Source organism: Cottoperca gobio, chromosome 5, assembly GCF_900634415.1.
Source record: "Cottoperca gobio chromosome 5, fCotGob3.1, whole genome shotgun sequence".
Lineage (NCBI taxonomy): Eukaryota > Metazoa > Chordata > Actinopteri > Perciformes > Bovichtidae > Cottoperca > Cottoperca gobio.
Genome location: NC_041359.1, coordinates 24,976,422 through 24,996,267, shown reverse-complemented (window position 1 = coordinate 24,996,267; position 19,846 = coordinate 24,976,422). Strand labels below are relative to the sequence as shown.

General features: G+C 40.6%; 1 protein-coding gene across 2 annotated transcripts; it reads left to right on the top strand.

Annotated features, from left to right (window-relative positions):
* The first annotated feature begins 2,791 nt into the window (after window positions 1-2,791).
* draxina (dorsal inhibitory axon guidance protein a) lies at window positions 2,792-19,545 on the top strand. Of its 2 annotated transcripts, none has more exons than XM_029430697.1 (7): window positions 2,792-2,952; window positions 12,516-13,033; window positions 13,555-13,772; window positions 16,479-16,599; window positions 17,451-17,537; window positions 18,134-18,223; window positions 18,557-19,545. In XM_029430697.1, the coding sequence occupies exons 2-7, from the start codon at window positions 12,538-12,540 to the stop codon at window positions 18,667-18,669; spliced, it is 1,125 nt and encodes a 374-aa protein (XP_029286557.1). In that variant the 5' UTR covers window positions 2,792-2,952; window positions 12,516-12,537; the 3' UTR covers window positions 18,670-19,545. The 2 variants fall into 2 exon arrangements, with proteins under 2 accessions (XP_029286557.1, XP_029286556.1); XM_029430696.1 differs by having other exon boundaries at window positions 12,513-13,033.
* The last annotated feature ends 301 nt before the right edge of the window (window positions 19,546-19,846 follow it).

Genomic DNA, 19,846 nt, shown 5'->3' with positions numbered 1-19,846 from the left:
AGAACCCAGACCTGTGAGGATACGTTTCAATTTCTTCCCAGTATGTGTTCCACTGACACCGACTCCCATCATGATCTCTGGGGGGGGGGAAAAGAAGGCTTTTTCAGTCTCACAGGAGCTGCAGGGGTCCTATTCAAAGGCCATCGTGTACTTTACAGAGCTGTTGATATCTTGCTCAAATTCTCCCGACAGACAGCGAGCATGAAGAGAAACGTGGAAACTTCAATGTGTTGCTGAGTACCAGGAATACTCACTCCAGCATCAGCGTGCAAAATAACCTCCTTTAGAAGTTTTATAACGTAAAAACACAGATAAACAATAAAACCTTTTATGTCTGTTATTCAAATAAACCGTCAGTGTGCAAGTTGAATTCCTTCATTATGATTCATATGATGTTTGAACACTGTTCACATTTCAAAAGGCATTTTAAACGTCTGTTATCTTCCTTCAGCAGACTGTGCTGCTCTCACACTTCACTAAGTGGCATGTCAACATTGTTTGTGAACCAAACGAGTATAAAGCTTCTTTCATTTGGTTCAATAATGCTAACAAGAGGCGGACACAGAACAAAAAAAAGAGAGTAAAATTCTAAATGTCAACCAATTCCCTCGAGTGATCCATACTCTTTATTCTCCAAATATAAAAGCATTAAGTCTGTTGACACACAACAGGCTCATAGAGCAGATTTAGAATTAGTCTTGCCGGCGCTCTGCAGCCAACCGACTGTAAGATCAAGACAGAACAGGCCATGAAGAATGCAGCTACAGGGCTTCAGTGCAGAGGACGTCCACACAGCCCAACCCACGCGTCTTCCTTTATTTCTGTTGCCATGAGGAGGAATAAACACATTAAATACATTTATTTTTCTCTCATACAAGTAAAACGTATGTGGACACCCAGACATTATATGTGATTGTGGAACATCTCGTTTCAAGGCTGAAGGCATTAACCTGCTGCGGTGACCCTGCTGCGCCCTCCACCCTCCAGGAAGGCTTTCCACCAGACTTTGGGATCTGGCTGCAGGGATTTTTCTCCCATTCAGCCACAAGACTTCCCCGTCTCTTCTCTCTGCTGCCATCTGGAAGGAGGCTCAAAATCAGCTTCTCCCCCAAAACACTATCCTCCCCCACCGCCATCCTCCCCTAACATCCTCCCCACACATCACACCACACGACTTAAACTGCAATAGTATTTAAATGCAATTCTATCTTTATAAAGTTATTATTATTTATCTGTGTGGCAGGTATGTTGTGTGAGCGTGCGAGCATGTGTAGAGTGATAGGAGCTGCACAGAAAATGTGCAATGACAATAAAAGAGCGCGTTAGTGAGGTCCATCACTGATGTTGGGTGAAAGAGCGCGTTAGTGAGGTCCATCACTGATGTTGGGTGATACAGTTTGTCATCCTACTTCATCCTAAAAGTCTTGTATTCAGGGTCGTAGGTACCACTGAGGAGACTGAGGTAATTATTTATTCATACTGTGAATATTAGCAATTTGAATTGTATTCCAGGTCGTGTAGAGAAGGTGTTGAAACACCGTTTAGACCAGGGGTGTCAAACATACGGCCCGGGGGCCAAAACCGGCCCACCAGAGGGTCCAATCCGGCCCGCAGGATGACTTTGCAAAGTGTAAAAATGACCTTCTTCCTTAATAGTTCCCACTTTACTTTGTACGGTGTGTCAGGATTACTACACAGATGTGGAAATGAGTGTACATTTAAAATCATTTCTAGACAAGTTTTGATCATAAAATAAAATACTACATTGTTCTAGACACTAAATGTTGTGAGCCTTTCTTTGTAGACACACTGTGATCTGTACGTTGTAATGCACACCTGAAAGGATAAACTGAGGCTTAATATTGTTGAAATTACAGGTTGTTCATTAAATGGGAACATTTTCAGAATGTACTTTGAATTCTTTCGTATTTATAGGTTATTATGGTCTGGTTTTACTGGTCCGGCCCACTTGAGATCAAATTGGGCTGTATGTGGCCCCTGAACTAAAATGAGTTTGACACCCCTGGTTTAAACCTTCATGTTGGGAAACAAAACCCACAATTGAACTGTGAAGTGAATAAATAAAACAAGATAAATCCCAGTAACTCAGTAACCTTCTGGTTTGGTTGGGAAGTGGAAATGTTTGTTAGTATCTCTAAAGAAATCCTGGTAGGGCTGGTACAAAAACACTTCTGTAAGGACATCGCTGCACTAACAGCGGTCGAGTTGCATTGTTGGTAATGTAGGCACCAGGTTTTGATAAGGAAGAAAATGCGTGGAATAAAAAAAGAAAGTAAATCGCCAATATGTCTGGTTCTGCAGCATCGATTTTGATCTTTTTTTTCTTCTAAAACTCTCCAACAATGTTAGACCGATGCTAAATCTCTTTAAAGAACTACATGATGCAGACCTAACCTTTAATAAAAAGAGATTTAGATAAAAAAAACTACATGGATTTTACCCATTCAGAGCAAATGTTTGTAGAATGAAATTGATTCTGTAAAGTTCTTCTTGGACCAGGACATCGTGGACATGCAGATACTGTGGACGTCTCATGTGACAGTGTTGACCGGCTGTGGAAACTCTCGATGGATCACTTATAAAAAACTCAATTCTGATCACTTCCGGCCTCTGCTATCTTGGTTTCTCCCTCCATAAAAATCAACATAAAGTCCTGATACTTGCAGCAATATAGCAACACAACACCTCGCCGAGAGACAAGCAGCCAGCCCTGACACGGACGCGCCCTCGGGAGCGCGCACTCGGAGCAGGTGGTGACTCTCCTCCTCATAAGCAGCAGCAGACAGTCCGGATGCTCGGCACATCCCGGGGTGCACGCGGAGGAGAGCTGCTGTGTGTCGGTCCTGTCCGCTGTCAGCCTGCAGCCATATGAGCTGCTATTAAAAACATAAAGCAACAACAAAGGAAAGCAACAACAACAAACAAACGCGGGTAAGGAATTATCTTTATACACGAATTGCAAGTGCCGGGGTTGGTTATTAGCGTTTTGTGCGGACGAAAAAACCCCCTAGTATCGTTTCTTTATTGTCCCTGAAGGGGTTTGGGGTGTTTCTGTGATGCTCAAATTAGTTTGCAGTGACTTTATTTTAATTGATGGCATATTATAGGTGTCTGTACCACATAGTACCTTATTTTATGTTACTCTTACAATAGATTGTCTATAGTTCTCAGTCCTGCTGCTGCAATTGACGAGAATCCTCATTAATATTATAGGTTTGTTAAAATTGCCATGATTTCCATCTGCGTGTGGAAACGCATCAATCTCATAATCTTAATAATGTCACAAAAGTTAATAACTTAATTAATATAGATGGATTTGTCCCCAGTTACTGATAAAAGAAAATGCGCGTTTGACTTTGCAGAGAGTGTCGATCAACACAAATGATTGAGAGCAAGAGTGACTGTTCGTAAGCGGAACATTAGATTTGGTTTGATACCGGAAAAACCGAGTTAACCCGACAATCTATTGAACTTTTGTGTTTCCTGCTGCTGTCAAGCTTTAACATCAAATCAACATCACCAAGGAATTTACTGGATAAATGGTGAGGAGAATCAGAAATGATTGCAGCCATTATCTCTTCTTGACAGCTCATTGTTGCTCACTGCACACCAAAGACTGTGTGTGTGTGTGTGTGTGTGTGTGTGTGTGTGTGTGTGCATGAGAAAGAGATAAAGGAAGGAGGGGGGGGAGAAAGAGGGAGATTAAAGTTGGGAGTCTCAGTGTGACACCATGCAATTAAAAGTGAAAGAGGGCTGCAAAGGAACAATATTTGTGGACTCACATTAAGGAGTTTGTGTTAATTAATAGCAAGTCAATCAGCAGGGAAGCATTACAGTGATCAGGAGTGTGCAGGGACCTCACAGTGAGTCGACCTCGGGCCCAAACAAAGCTCAGATTCACTCATAAGTGATTCATATGAAAATTAAAAGATATCCTAAGGACATCATTTGATGTTCAAGTGGAAATTAATTGAGTATTTCACTGCAAAAAGTGCATGAAATCATCTTAATTTTCATAATTCATCTACAAAATATAGAATTTCCAGAATAAAAGTGTCAAATAAGGATTCAAACCACCTTTAAAAAAATCAAAGTTTCATTTTCAGTCAGTTCCACAAAGCAAATCAATTTTTTTTATTCTGAGTTTCTGCCAAAAGGCTACATGGCTGAACATCCATCCAGTCTCTCCACTGTGGTGTGAAACTGGCCTTGAACGTCACTGCCAAGCGTGGCTGCATCTGTTTGATCAAGACTCTTTCAACATTGGCAGGCAGTCAACGCCGCTCGCTTCCACCAAAGGAGAGCAGGGAGGGGGGAGAAACTTTGGGTTCATATAATGCGTTTACATGCTTCACTTGATCATCTCTAAACAGGAGTGTTTCCCCCGCTGACCGGTCAAACTGTTCCCATGCGGAGCGTCCAAACACAGACCCAGGTGTCCAGATTTCATGGGTTAGCAAAGAACAAGTTTGTTGTTGGTTTCTGGAGCCAAAGCTTTGTTGTTTTATTGTTGTGTGTTTCCGCTGGTGTCCTTATCTGCCACGAAATGAAAGATGCCACCAACACTTTGTTCCAATTAAGACAGGATAAATCCTTCCTCTCTCTCTCTCTCTCCCGCTTTCCTTTCTCTCCTTTCTTTCTCCCTCTCCTCTCGCTCCACATTACATCTTATTTTCTCCTCTCCTGCCACCCCCTTCCTCCTCCTTCTCCCTTTTGTCTCTCTCATTCTCTCTCTTCTCTGTGGGACACCTCTGGTGCTGTTTGTGTCTCACAGCATTTTTGGAAGATGCCTGGATGTGAGTGTCTGGAGGAGGTTTCCCCGCTGTGAGTGCGTATTTGTGTTCATGCATTGATTGCCTCTGAGTGTGTGTGTGTGTGTGTGTGTGTGTGTGTGTGTGTGTGTGTGTGTGTGTGTGTGTGTGTGTGTGTGTGTGTGTGCAGGCCTCAGTGCACTTCAACAGGAGATAAGGGGGCCCACGTCGCAGGATGTCACTGATGTAACCATGCATCAGTGACAATGTTCTGCTCTCGCCCCACATCTGTTGTACCTGCAACCAAAGTCCCACTGAATCATTTGGTGTCTCCCTGCTCTCTTGCTCCGGCTCACTTGCTGACAGATGGACCTTCCTTATGGCTCTTGTTTTTTTCATCACTCCGTGTTGCTTCCAAGGGCCTTTGCCATCCAATACACACCTAAAAAGAAGCAAAACAAACCTCCCAGTTGACGTGTGGATACCAGCGATATTGTTTGTGGAGGATTGTGGGAGACAAAACACTTTTCTATTGCTGAATTCAGCGGTATTGGCCCTTGAGGAAATGAAGTTTTATGGCGTTAACTGCAGCCTGGCAGAGGTGTTTATTATGCAGAAGCACTAACTGGAGCTATAATTTGGGTGCTTGTTATTGAGATGATATTTATGATAATTTGGTGGTGCGACAAAGTATTTTCTCGCAGCTGAGAGATATAAAGTAAGTGTTTATGCATCAGATATTCGGCATCATTACTTTAAGACAGAGGGATGCCTCTGTTTGGAGCAAAGCTGGATTGCATTTGTGTCACATCACATAACAAGTTTATTTTTCTTTGTGACTCTTGTATTAAATCCTGCGTTTTTTTCTTCTCGTTATCCGCCATGTCCGTTTAGAACGGATATATAAGCTGCCGCTCGGTGAACCATGCGGCTGAAAGGAGATCTTTAGCTCGTCCCTGTGCAGCGGCAGCCTCACACTCCCACAGTGACCTGCGTGCTAAACTGTTACTTCCTGGAGAAATAGTCTGGCACATACATGGCATTTGTGCAGAATAAACAAATGAGATGAAGCGTGTTAATTGAACTTTACAGGAGCTGGTAGGTAGATGTTTGTCACCTTTGGGCGGAGCTGTTTCACACCTGTTTCTTTATGCTAAGCTACGCTAATTGGCTTCTGGCTTCATATCTGCTGCCAAAAATTTGGAGCTATTCCTTTAAACGTGTGATCTCCGTATGTGGCCAGCAGAAGAAGAAAGTGTTGAAGGTGGCCTCTGCCTGACATGACGGCTCTGCTTCAACAGCCTGTTCCTGGAGCCTTTGTTTGCTGGATCCTTATGGCCCTGCTGGTTGCTATGAGAGATAAAACAACAGGAGCAGATGGCTCCTGGAGGTTTGGTGTCACAGCAGGTGAAGCTAAAGGATGCACACACACACCCACACACACACACACACACACACACACACACACACACACACACACACACACACACACACACACACACACACACAGCAGTTTAATAGCAGAGTCGCCTCGCTGCTTTTCCTCTCTCACCTTCCTCAGATCTGGGTCCACTCGCTGTTAAGTATATTTTTATAACTAGTGTGCCACAGAGGGACGGGCCGATTGATCACAGACTGGGGAGAGGTCTCTGATCTCATCAGATCTTAATCATCCAGCCCTCTTTGCAATTTCTTGCAAGATTACCTATCAGTTTATACGTATCACACTCGGCTCTGATTCATGTCTCCCTGGTGGCCGTCTCACACTGTATAAGCGGTGCTTGTAAAAGCTTCTGGCAGACACACATATACTGTGTTTCCAACTAAATGTAAACTACCGTAACACAATTTTAGCTCCTCTGCTCCGGCTTTCCTAAAACAAATTTGAATTGATTTTTAGGATTTAATTATATTTTATATTGCGCTTCGTATTTTCTCTCCTTACGTTGCTGAGCTCAGACATCCATGAACTCAACATTACAAACTCAAGATCTGAGAACAATCCTGACCTACAAGGGCAAAGTGAGATATAAAGTTGTCCAAGAACTTTCAAAAACCTTTATTTGTTTGTTTTTTACTCAATTACTTCTGCACTGTAAATTTCCCCTGACATCACAAGCATCCTCTCCACTTCATAGAGAAAATGTGATTCTAGACACGCCTAAATACACTGCAAACACCAGAGGGTGCACGCTTAAACACACACACATGCACATATTTATTTCATTATATAACCACTACTTCCATTTGCCTGTACGGACATGTATGTGGCTGTAAAGTCATGATGGTGCTGCTATAATGGGATTAATTATGATGTTAAAAGCTGAAATGAACATTATGCATCTTGATGTATTTGTTTCACTGCATATTATTGGTTGATCCATGTTTAATTAATGTTGTCACAATATTTTTGTATGTTTTCAGTACATGGATTATTTAAAACAATTGATAAAATTAGGCTGAATTGAAAGAGACTCTCAGCTAATGTTGCTTGACAGTTTATTGTTCCTCAGAGTGCATCATATTGAAGTCAAACATTTATATCTGAAAAGGCTCTACATTAATTTTTCAGGGGAAAAACAATGTCTCAACTTTTCTTTTCTAAATATCAAATTAAAAGATCTAATTATTAAAAACCTGCAGACATTAGGGAGGCAAGCTCTCTAAAAACATATCTCTTTACTTCAGCATTTTAATGGTGATATGTTATACAATCTGCTACTTTATGCCACTTTAAACTCATTAAATGCTTTTATTAAAGCTGCTATTTTATCTCATCTACTATATATTAGCCTTTTCCACTTTTACTATTTTTATTCTGCTATTTAATATTATGTTTAATGCTATTTCACATTTATATCAACACTATGATTGTACTGTAAATGTATCATTTTGTACTCATTTTTATGTTTTGATGTGAAGCACTTTGGCTGCAATTCTTGTATGAAAGGTGCTATACAAATAAAGCTTATTATTATTATTAAAGCTTATTATTATTATTATTATTATTATTATTAAAGATTATTATTATTATTATTAAAGATTATTATTATTAAAGATTATTATTATTATTAAAGATTATTATTATTAAAGATTATTATTATTATTATTATTATTATTATTAAAGATTATTATTATTATTATTATTATTATTATTAAAGCTTATTATTATTAAAGCTTATTATTATTATGAAAGATTATTATTATTATTAAATATTATTATTATTATTATTATTATTAAAGATTATTATTATTATTATTATTATTATTATTATTAATAAAGCTTATTATTATTAAAGATTATTATTATTATTAAAGCTTGTTATTATTATTATTATTATTATTATTAAAGCTTATTATTAAAGATTATTATTATTATTATTATAGCTTATTACTAAAGATTATTATTATTATAGCTTATTATTAAAGATTATTATTATTATTAAAGCTTATTATTATTAAAGCTTATTATTATTATTAAAGCTTATTATTATTATTATTATTATTATTAAAGCTTATTATTATTATTATTATTATTATTATTATTAAAGCTTATTATTATTATTATTAAAGCTTGTTATTATTATTATTATTATTATTATTATTATTAATAAAGCTTATTATTATTATTATTATTAAAGATTATTATTATTATTATTATTAAAGCTTATTATTATTAAATCTTATTATTATTATTAAAGCTTATTATTATTAAAGCTTATTATTATTATTAAAGCTTATTATTATTATTATTATTATTATTAAAGCTTATTATTATTATTATTATTATTATTATTAAAGCTTATTATTATTATTATTAAAGCTTGTTATTATTATTATTATTATTATTATTATTATTATTATTATTATTATTATTAATAAAGCTTATTATTATTATTATTAAAGATTATTATTATTATTATTATTAAAGCTTATTATTATTAAATCTTATTATTATTATTAAAGCTTATTATTATTAAAGCTTATTATTATTATTATTATTATTATTAAAGCTTATTATTAAAACAAATCTAGATTTATTTTTCTACAACAATAAATATTAGAAAGAGTTCAGAAATAACCCAAACTTTGGCATCAACATTGTGTTTGTGTATAATATATTCTTACACCCTTAAAGCCATGAACGCTTAAGTCCAGTTTTTCGGAACACTTTGCGTCACAGTTTCAACGTTGCCGATCATCTCCTTTGGGAATGAGACTCGTCAGTTACTGGATTGGCCTCGCATCGCCTCAGCAGCAGATGCTCGCCCTGCTGTGCCCTCCCTACAACACACCGTGTATAATACACACTCTGGCAGGAGGCTGTGTTGTTCGCAGAGGTTGTTTATCACACACAAGAGACTGCGCTTAAAACCCGGAATGCCACCCAGAGTGCTCCTTTATCGTCCCCGTCCTGCGTCTCCTCAAAGGGCCACCTGTTAGCGGCGCATGAAAGTCTGAGAGAGGAAAACAGGGCACCCCCCCCCAGGGCACCCCCCCCCCCCCTGCCTTGTCTTTCACAGGTCTATTCAGCCCTTAGATGTGATGGGGGTGACACATGCTGCCTTCTGTTTCTATGGAGGTGTCACATCGGAAAGTTTAATTTTTGAAACTTCCACCTCTGTTGATTCTATTTCTGCATTTCAAGTGTTAAGAAATACATGGATCTGCTTTTTCTTCCTCTGACTAAAGAAACATCTCCCAAATCTTACAATAAACTGACATGAAAGGAATATTAAAGATTAAAATCTCTCAGTATTTCATACTCAAAGGGTAGATTTATTTATCTTGTGTTTCTATTATAGTTCAAGATTCAGAGTCAGATGAGAAGAACAATACCACTCTCATGTCAGTACAGCTTAGCTGGTTAGCTTAGCTTAGCATAAAGACACAGGGAAACAGCGAGCATGTTTAAAGCTCAATGATTAACACACTTTATCTTATTTAATGTGTGCGAAACATAAGTATAGAAACAAGCTATGTTAGAACATAACTAATGTGTTCGATGTGTTTATGCACGTTGGAAAGCAAAGGTGTTAAATAATTGCTCCCAACAGACGGCGGGCTGAACCGCAGGCTGTCATAGATCGAGAGGGGTGTGATGTCATATCGTTTAAATATCAGGATAACATGCACATTTTCCTGCAAGGCATTTATAGTGTTGCACTCAGTTGACTGAAGTCCAAACACAGCTAACTGCCTCACCTCCACACACCTGACAGCTGCATGAAGCGGGCCTGAATGTTCAGAAGTTTGACACATCTCCCCAAATGTGATATTTTACAAGATGTTGGGGGAGTTAGCAGTTCTGACCGGAGTACACTGAAAACCTTTTACGCTTTTGTGGAGATGGAGGAAGGAGATGTAACGCGTTGATTACTGAGCTTCAGTGGTGTTGGTAGGCGGATTTTATTTGAAAAGAGGCAGGCTAGCAGTTTCCCCCTGTTTCCAGTCTTTATGCTAAGCTAAGCTAACCAGCTTCATATTCACAGAACAGACTTGAGAGTGGAGTCAATCTTCTCATCTAACTCTGTGCAGGCAAGCAAATAAGCGTATCTCCCATAATGTCGACGTATTCTTCAGCTATATATCGGAGAGGAACGTCATGTGATCCCTCAGACTATCCTCTATCTTCACTGCCCCTCCCCTCACTTAAGTTTGGATATCTTCTTTGTTTTCATAAATTAAATGAGCCTTTCGGCTGTACAGGGTCCAGTAGCAGCACCTCATGTGTCAAACAGACAGAGAGTGTAATCCTGGCTAAACACTTTTGTGCGTGACACGTCCGACCGCCCTCCCCCCCCGTCCCCCCTCCCGACTCTCTCAAGGCCTGTGTGGAGATAAAGGTCTCACCTCAGCAGCCAGCCTCACACTTTTGTTTGCAAACTGCACAGCTGGTCGAACTCCCAGAGGCCAGCCAACACTGTCTGCCTCTAAATCCCTCACGGCGCTGCCTGCACTCGCACTGCAAATTTCCCCCGACATCACCAGCATCCACTCCACCCAGCGCGCACACACACACACACATACACACACACACACACACACACAACCTGCCGCCTCGCTCCTGTTTTTAGAAACAGCTAAATAACCGACTATAAACCCCAAAAGATGTGTGGATTCAACTTGGTGTGTGTCATTGTGATGAAAGAGCTGAGACCTTATCAAGCCCCCTGCGCGCGCACACACACACACACACACACACACACACACACACACACACACACACACACACACACACACACACACACACACACACACACACACACACCATCACCAGCAGCTCAATACTTCTCCCTCATTGATTTTCTGTATTCCTCGCACCGCCGTTTGTCTTTTAAAAGAAAGGAGTCGCCTGCCACGGCACCATAATGCCGTTGTGTGTGTCTGTGTCGATGGATTATCTCGGCATATTAAAGTGGAGGACTAAACAAAGCAAATCATGTTTAGCAACAACAGCACAACGTGTGATCTTACACGACATGAATGAGAAGAACTGGTGTTCCCTTATCTCGTACGTAGTGTTGTCAATACCAAATGCCAGAACATTGGGATTTTGAGATTGCACACTGTGTGAGCTTCTGCATTAAACCTTTAACCTTCTTTTCAGCATTGTAAGCTGTTGATAATTACTAAATAATAGTAAATATCGATTATCTTTACACAAAATGATGATAATATTGTTTTGTGTAGTATTATGGCGTTCTATAAGTCACATGACTGATCAATGGACTTCATATAAGGAACCAAAAATAACCGTAGACAAGATAGATCTCTCTCTTTGTGTCTTCATAATGCTAAAAACATTCAAAATACATGTACATCTGATGTCATTATGAATGCAAATAAACCTTTAGAGACATCAAATCAATTTTAAATTGAACCTTGACTGTAAAGAAGCTTCAGATGGGAATAAAGAAGGAACATTTCTTCCACTCAGCACCATCATTGTATTCACGTTTGTACAAGGTGTACACACAACCTCATATTTCACAGCTCACAGATGTGTTGACTTATGTAATGAAAGGTTCGCTTGGAGGGCTTTCGAGACCACTGAATAGGCAGCGATGAAGGATGTGTATCTCATACTAAGTAAGGCATGAAGGTGAAAGGGAAGGTATGGAAGTCATTTCTGCAAAGTGTCTGTCCACCTCTTTATCGCTTCTTCAAACCCACCAAGTCCAGATGAATGGGCCCACTCAGGAAGCTGGGAGTGATGTAGTGTGAATGTGTGGGAAGGTTGATGGGATGAATGAATGCAGCGGAGTGAACACAAAACCAGAGACTTCTGTGATTTCAGATAAGGCTTCTGCATTGAGTGTCAAAGTTAGCTGCAGACGCCCTTTGGAGGGAGAAGAGTACAGCCTTCTGCTAATTTGTTGTTCTTTAATATCTCATTAAAAGATTCTACTTGTTTGAATGAAGCTTCTGGCTTGCTGTCAGCACGTGGGTAAACAGCTGTAGGTTCTTCTCCTGATAAAACGCTGAATACACACCGTACATAAACAGTTCACAGCCATGCTCTGAAAGGCGTCGTGTTGTTTCGAGCTAAATGCTTATTTCATCATGCAAACGTGCACAAATTACAAAATACACACAGTTCATGTAATTTAAGAAGTAAGCAACAAATCCTCCTGAATGAAAGATGTCTGTATGATCAAATCTACCTAAGGTTTCCTGTCAGTTAATCTAACTACGAGCATATTGTGAGCAGTATTGAGATGAGTTTCCTCTTCCCAGCAGGTGGCGTTGGGCTGTACAGACCATGTCTCTCTCCTGGAGTCTCCTCCTGGCGTTCCTGTTCGCCGCCCTGACACTGTCGCACAGCGCTGAGCCCGGAGCTCCTCACGGCAAGAGGAGACAGGCACAGACCTCAGCAGGTGGCAGCAACGCCCTTCAGCATCCTCTGCAAGGTCCGCAGGGCCACCGGTACAGCAGGGAGCGCGGCGGGCACGGGGGCCAGGGGGCCCGCGCTGCCAAAAGTGGTGCCGGGCTGCTCTCCCACAGACCCCTGCACCCCCTGGCCAGGCCCGAGGATGATGGCATGGGCCTGGAGAGTTTGAGCCCAGTGAGACTGGAGATGGGCCCGGGCAGGGACAGAGACAGAGTTCGAATGAGTATGAAGAGTCCGTCCCAGGGCCGGGAAAACCAGCTGCTGGGGACACGCAAGGGAAGGGGGCATGGACACGGGAATGGGCATGGACACCATTTTGAACACAGGAGACAAGGGAGCAGGCGCGACAAAGAGCGGCATGGAAAAGGTGAGCTGTCAACTAATCCAGAGCAGTGTACGGCTCCTTAACGAAAACTATGACTTAATATGTTCGTCAATTATCTTTGTTTTAATGATTAAGGCGATGACGAGGCGGCACTCATTAAACACTTCCTGTTTCCATATCAACAGCAGTATACGTGACCAAAGATGAAAGTTTTGATTGTGCTTGCTGTCAGGACTAGAATAGATCTGATGGCGCTCGCATCATTAATGCAATGCTATCCATAAACAATGTCCTGCAGGCGTCACACAGCGAGGCCTGTGGATTATTGAGACTGTGCTGTGAGCGCCACAAGTTCAATTCCATCCGCCTCCAATGTACCGCAGTGGTGGCGGACATGTCAGAGACAGAAAGCAACAATCTCACCACGACCTTCAATGACAAGCAGGCAAAGTCCATCTGAGGAAGATCATTTAAAACAATCAAAAGCTCCAGTTAGGCTACTAAAGGGAGCTTGTTGCTACACACATTGAGTGTGTTAATGTTTTCTCTTTCTGTGTGTCCAGGGTTTCTTCCAGAGCCCGAGCTCAGCTCTGCGTTTAAGGACAGAGATCTGTTGGAGGATCCTCCCTCCTCCTCCGCCGCCTCCCCCTCCCTCAGCATGACCCCGCCCAGTGAAGCCCCCTCCCCCATCGCCGCCGTCTTTGGCTCCGGCTCCTCCATGGTTACCACGGTGATGAACGAGCATCCCCCAACGCTGCCCCCGGCCTCCACCAAACCCCAGGTAACCCAAACGAAACCCAAGTGCTTATTAAAGGCTGCGTCTGTTGTGCCTCAGTGGGACTCCAGAGTGCGATGTGGGGGGGGGGGGGTTTATGCTGCAAACCTCATAGCTCATCTTGGAAATGACACCTTCTACAGCGTGGAGCTGAAAGTGCTGCATGTGAAACATATCCTCCAGCAGGCCAAAGCTACCGGCTCCTGGTCAGTGTGGATGACAGATAGAGCCGCGTTCTGTATAATACAACGACGCCTCTGGGATCAAAATCACGCAGTTCAGAGTCCAGCAGCACATTTTCTACTACCTTCCTGTTCCTTTATTAAAACCATGGCAGGACAAAATGTATGTGAGCACGGAGAGCCTTTTTTTTTTGTATCCAACTGTGGCCACATGTGCTGAAAGATCTGCCGGAGCGCGTGAGGCACCGCTCACCACCTGTCACACTCTCCCAGCAGGATGCTTCAACAGTATGCATAAACAGCATTTACAGAGGGGAAACAATAACACATGTTTTCTCAAGCCTCCTTCAATCATGGAGCCGTTACAAACGAGGCTCTTTAAAGACAAGATGGAAGCTGATGTCAATAGATATGAGCCACTGCGTGAACACTTGTCACAGCTGCTGTTACAAACACCCGACAGCTTGGAGGGCGTCCATGGGAAATATCCGCCTTAGTTACAGGATCCCCGACGCTGTTTGATTGACAGTCGCTTTGTGTGCCGCTCAAGACAACACAGTGAAGATGTTGCCAGAGATAAAACTCATGGATTGTGTTTAAACGGACGTGTTTAATTAGTGGAAATTACATAAACAAAAAGAAAGAGACCGAATCACTGGACTGGAGTTTTGATTGACGACGTTCTTCTGAAAGGAGTTTAATTATTATTATGGGTCCATTACTGTTTTTGATGGGCTTGGAAGCGTCTTCAATTAAAACACCAGTCCAGTGATGAAGAATACATTTTGAGCTCAGGGACAATAGTCACCAGTAACGAGGAAGCAATAATGACCACAGAAGAGCCTTGAAGTGGTGCGAGCACGCGGCGAGGCTCCTTAATTAATGTTCGATCTTGTGTTGATGGTTTAATGAGCAGCTGAGCACCCGTACGTAGCCCCCTGCAATTAATCTAATTGATATTTCCTGAGAGCCAAAGGAAACAAGTATGGATCCGTTTCCACGAGGAGGTGGATTCTTATTTTTTTGATGGATGTCTTTCATGGACAGGGTATTCCTCAAGAGACGTGCTGACTTAATTATACTGTCTGACGTTTCTATTTGGCTCCCGCAGTACGAGGAACATGACAGTGGGAACATTTTTATGGTTTTTATTGCAGAAGGTTATGCATGAGCCTCCACAAAGGAGTTTTGTTTTATAGCAATGTCATCAAACACTCATCTGAATGACAATATTTTATGACTCTGCTACTTTGATGTGAATTGATGGATCGGTCCAAAGCTTTCACAAGAGAAAATACGACATTCAGTATCAGTATAATAAACGATGTATCCCCCGGGAACATGAATACAGTCAGCACTCCGCCTGGTTGTTGATGATGTGACATTTTGGGATCAAGGATTTGGGCGAGAGGAAAGGTCAGTTGTGCAGAACAAGATTTCTTTTGTTCACATTTTTCCAAAGATTGGCTTTAGACACAAGCGACTTTAACATCACAGACGTCAGTTTGTATCTCAACGTTGGATCCTTTAAACCATGAACGAGATCTTTTATTAACTTTAATCAAGTACTTTTAGTCGCCTGGAACTTTGACAAATTAGGTTGAAGATCAGAAAGAGTCGTTTGGGTTGCTTTGGATGGCAAATAGATTTTCTTGGAACGTATATAAATATATAGAATGAGACCGTGATATAACCAGGATCAATAACACTACGAGAGCACGGCGATGCTGAAATCAATGTATAAGACATAAGGTATAACTATTTACTTTTAAAGGACGGTAACTGATGGTACAACAAAAATATAATAAGAACCGGGGAGAAATACCCAAGGAGAGACTAAAAACATATTACTGTAACTTAAATCTGTATAATAAAAAGCGAAGAAAATACTTGTTATTAATCCAAAATGAGGTTTAGTTGCATATATTTAAACATGTCACCAAACTAAAATCACTTGCAGCTGCATCAGTCGCCTGCAGCTGAGAAACAAACTGTGGTTGTGTGTGTGATGAGCTTCAATCTATACATCTGTGTGTTGTTTTTTAACAATATAAATGATGTGATGTATACATTTGTATTCCAGGTCGTGTCATTTTCTCTGTTAACAATCGATTGTTTTTTAAAGCTCTGCTTCTCTCTGTGTGTGCGGGCCTTTTATGAATCAATGAAACATTACTGCTGCTCGTCAAAACACGAGTGAAATATGTTTCATTAAGAGCTTCCTGTAAGTGTTTACCCGCAGCACTGAAAACAACTAATTAAACCCGAGTCATCTGCTGCTGGAGCTGTAGCAACTGAACATTTATCAGCTCGTATGCTGGAAAGCATCAAATGTAACATTCGCTTTAATACACATCTTCATCAGTTCTGTTTGGATTTGTTGTGAGTTTAGCAGGTACGCAAATGCTCCCACTGAAATGTGGATTAAATAACAGTTTAAAATGTAAGTTGTCACTTAGAGCTGTCACAATATCAGAGAAAAAAAAAACAAATCGTAGCCAAAAACTTCAAGTTATGTTTCCTTTTTCAGAGGTCTGGAAGGGGAAAAGGACAAGGAGAGGTGATGCCAACGTTGGACATGGCGCTCTTTGATTGGACAGACTACGAGGACATGAAACCTGTGGACGTCTGGCCGTCCTCCAGGAAGAAAGGTTAGTTTCAGCTGTAACTGTAACTATGCAGCTCATTATCGATAATAACAACGCTGGTATGTTTATGTTTAGCAGGTTTAAAGCTTGATCACCATCTTGTTGCTGTGCTGAAGTGAAGCTGAGGCTGATGGGAATGTCATTAGTTTTGCAGGTCATAGTGTGACCTGATGGTGTCTCTAGATGAAAGATCAAAGTTATTATGATTTGTTCTCATGAGCCCGTGAATGTCTGGACAGAATTTCACAGCAATCCATCCAATAGTTGTTGAGATATTGGTGGAGCTTGAGGAAAGATCACCAGCGTCTGTGGGATTCACCATCTGGGGATCATGAATGTTTGTGCAGACGTGCAATAGTTTATGAGAAATTTGTAAAGACAGACCAACTTTGAGTAATACAAGCACGGCTCTAAACTACATTATTGACACTTCAATTGAACCAAACACACACCCGTTCAATATCTAAAATACTTTAAGTGCAACTGTGAGCAATTAAACTCTTTAGCTTTGTAGTCGCACGTCAATGCCACTTTATAGGAACCTAAGTAGCAAATGACGACTGAACATGTGACCAGTTTGACTTTCTGGTTTAGGAAAAATCTTAATTTCTCTCCATATCTGTCATAAGATCATTGCTCCTTATTATATATAGTAAACATTAAGCATATAACATTATCTCTGTTCCAGTGAAAGATGTGTTCTTGTACAAACAGAAAAGGCTTCACCAGTAAATATCTGGCATGAAGCATCATTTTGTATCTGATCGACAAATCAATGTGTTTGTTTGAGGCTGTGCATCGATCCGACGCCTTCAGGATCAAACTGTTTTCTTTCTTTTATTTTCCTGCTGCAGACAAGAGGCGGAGTAAGAACCTGAGCAGTGGAAATGTGACTGTAGACGCCATCGAGCCATGTGACCACCACCTGGACTGTCTCCCAGGTCGGTCTCTGCATCACACGGAACAATAATGCAGAAGATGCTCCACTGCACAAATATCCAAGTCACAAGTCACTATTTTTATACTTTGCAAGATAGTGACTTCAACAACCAGGAATCATAATGTGACATCAGTAAATGTTTATTTATTTAAGGGCAGTGAACAATTTTCAAAAACATCCTTAGACTTTCAGCTGATTTGCTACATCACCAACAACCCTCCTTTCCTCCGCTCTGTCTCTGACTGTAGGTGTGTGTGTGCGCGTGTGTCGGGAGCGGATGACTGAAAGTCGTCTTCCTCCATTTATCCGTTCGCTACAATATGTTGGATTCATGTTAATGTGTAATTTAAACACATTTAAATTTGTGAGAAAAAAAATTTGAATAATTATTTTTATTATTTTATCAACCGAAGGTTACGCGACCCCCTGCACCTCTGACCTAAATTGTTAGATCATTTTGCTTTCGTGCAGCACATCATCGCTCACAGTAAGAAGCTGATTGAGGGGCCTTTAAGATCTTGAGGAACTTGCAATGTCTTTGTCGACCTTTCACACGAGTGTGGTTATTGAATGTATAATGTGTTTGTTCCGTTAAAGGTTCGTGTTGTGACTTGAGACAACACGAGTGTAAACCTCACAACAGAGGCCTCAACAACAAATGCTACGATGACTGCATGTGTGAGGAAGGTGAGTCAGCAGAACGTGATCCGACTGCACTCGTCCTGCGTCAGTAGAGAAACGGTTACAGTTCACTTAAGTCATTCATATTTCTACACAGAACATGACTGGGAAGAAGACTTTTCAAAGAGCTTTACATATTAAGATAACTTGAGTTCAGAAAGATTGTTTATGTGCTATTGGAGCTGATTTCACTCCGGGGTTAGTTTTTAGTTTCGTGTCAGCACATTTATGTGGATTAATACATTCTTACCTTTTATCGCAGATTCAGCTGTTTACGTCATCCTTAAATGAATGTAAAACTATTTATCCACCTTTCTCTGGTTATTTATCGTCTTTCAGGGCTTCGTTGTTACGCTAAATTCCACCGTAAGCGGCGCGTGACCAGGAGGAGGGGTCGCTGCGTGGTGCCAGAGTCTGTCAGCAGTGACCAAGGAGGCTTCATCACTATCTGAGGAGGTGGAGGACAAGATGGAGGAGCTTGAAGGAGGAGCAGGAAAAATGTCATCATGACCCCTCTCAAAGACATCACATGTTAACAAGCCGCTAAGTGCTGAAAGGTGACGGCCTGCTGGTGTTTCATATCGATGTAAAACATCTAAAACAACATCTGTTCATTTAAAACTCAACAGGTGACTCGACTGGATATACTTCCACATGGCAAACCACCACCTTTCAGCACTTTTCTAAATCAGTTTTAATTCAGCCGTCACTCCAGCATCACCACACACACTCAGTCCACGATGAGCAATGGTTTTTAATTGGTATAAAAGATTCACTTGGCTGGCAACACATCGCTGAGTGAAATATGTAAACATCTCAGTGTGTGTGTTGATGTTCATCTCAATTATGGTGACTGTTGGTTTCATTTGGATTTTACGAGTTTCTCCTGCAGCTGATAGTCTCCGTCCTTCTGATCCGAGTCAAACAACGTTTACAAATCATTTTTAGTGTCGCATTTCTTTGCTCGGAGTCCTAAACAGATGCTTTTATTGGTTCAGGGTCGTTCAAATTCAGTCAAGTAAGCTGTCACTCAGAGGAATTAGATTCAACATGACTTTTTAAATTTGTGTGTGAGCTCTGAGGCTGAAAATGATTTGTAGAAGCTGTTTGAACCCGGTCTGCCGTCCTGTGTTGTAAATATGCAAGTGTTTGAATTGCCGACAACATTTTGTTAAATTGACACCACTTCAAATGTACTTAACAGTAGAACGATAAACAAAGATGCTTGTTTGACCCTTTACATGTTTTATTTATACTGTAAACATGTTTGTCCAGATATTGTGTTTGTCCGTCTTTTGTTTTCATGATTAAACACTTACTAGGTTAAACATGTTGTGTAAACCTGCTTTTATTTGCACCATTAACCTCCATCTATATCAGACACTATTATGTATTACAAATGTTTGTTTTTGTCCTAAAAGCACATTTCCGGGTCTTAAAAACACAAATATTTGTAATATTTCTTAATTTAATATAGGTTACATATAAAAAACAAGTGATCCTGTTGCAATAAAATTAATGCAAATAAAAGTCCTGCATTCAAAATCCTCCTTGGGTTAAAGTAAAGTAACATTATCTGCAAAATATACTATAAAAAAAAAATGTTTAAGTAAATGTTTTGTGCAGAAG

Bases quoted from the DNA above. Each gene is read 5' to 3' on its own strand.
- draxina (XM_029430697.1), top strand. From the start codon at position 12,538: ATGTCTCTCTCCTGGAGTCTCCTCCTGGCGTTCCTGTTCGCCGCCCTG. The intron at 13,773-16,478 runs GTAACCCAAACG...TTCCTTTTTCAG, and splicing joins CGGCCTCCACCAAACCCCAG to AGGTCTGGAAGGGGAAAAGG. The intron at 17,538-18,133 runs GTCGGTCTCTGC...GTTCCGTTAAAG, and splicing joins CCACCTGGACTGTCTCCCAG to GTTCGTGTTGTGACTTGAGA.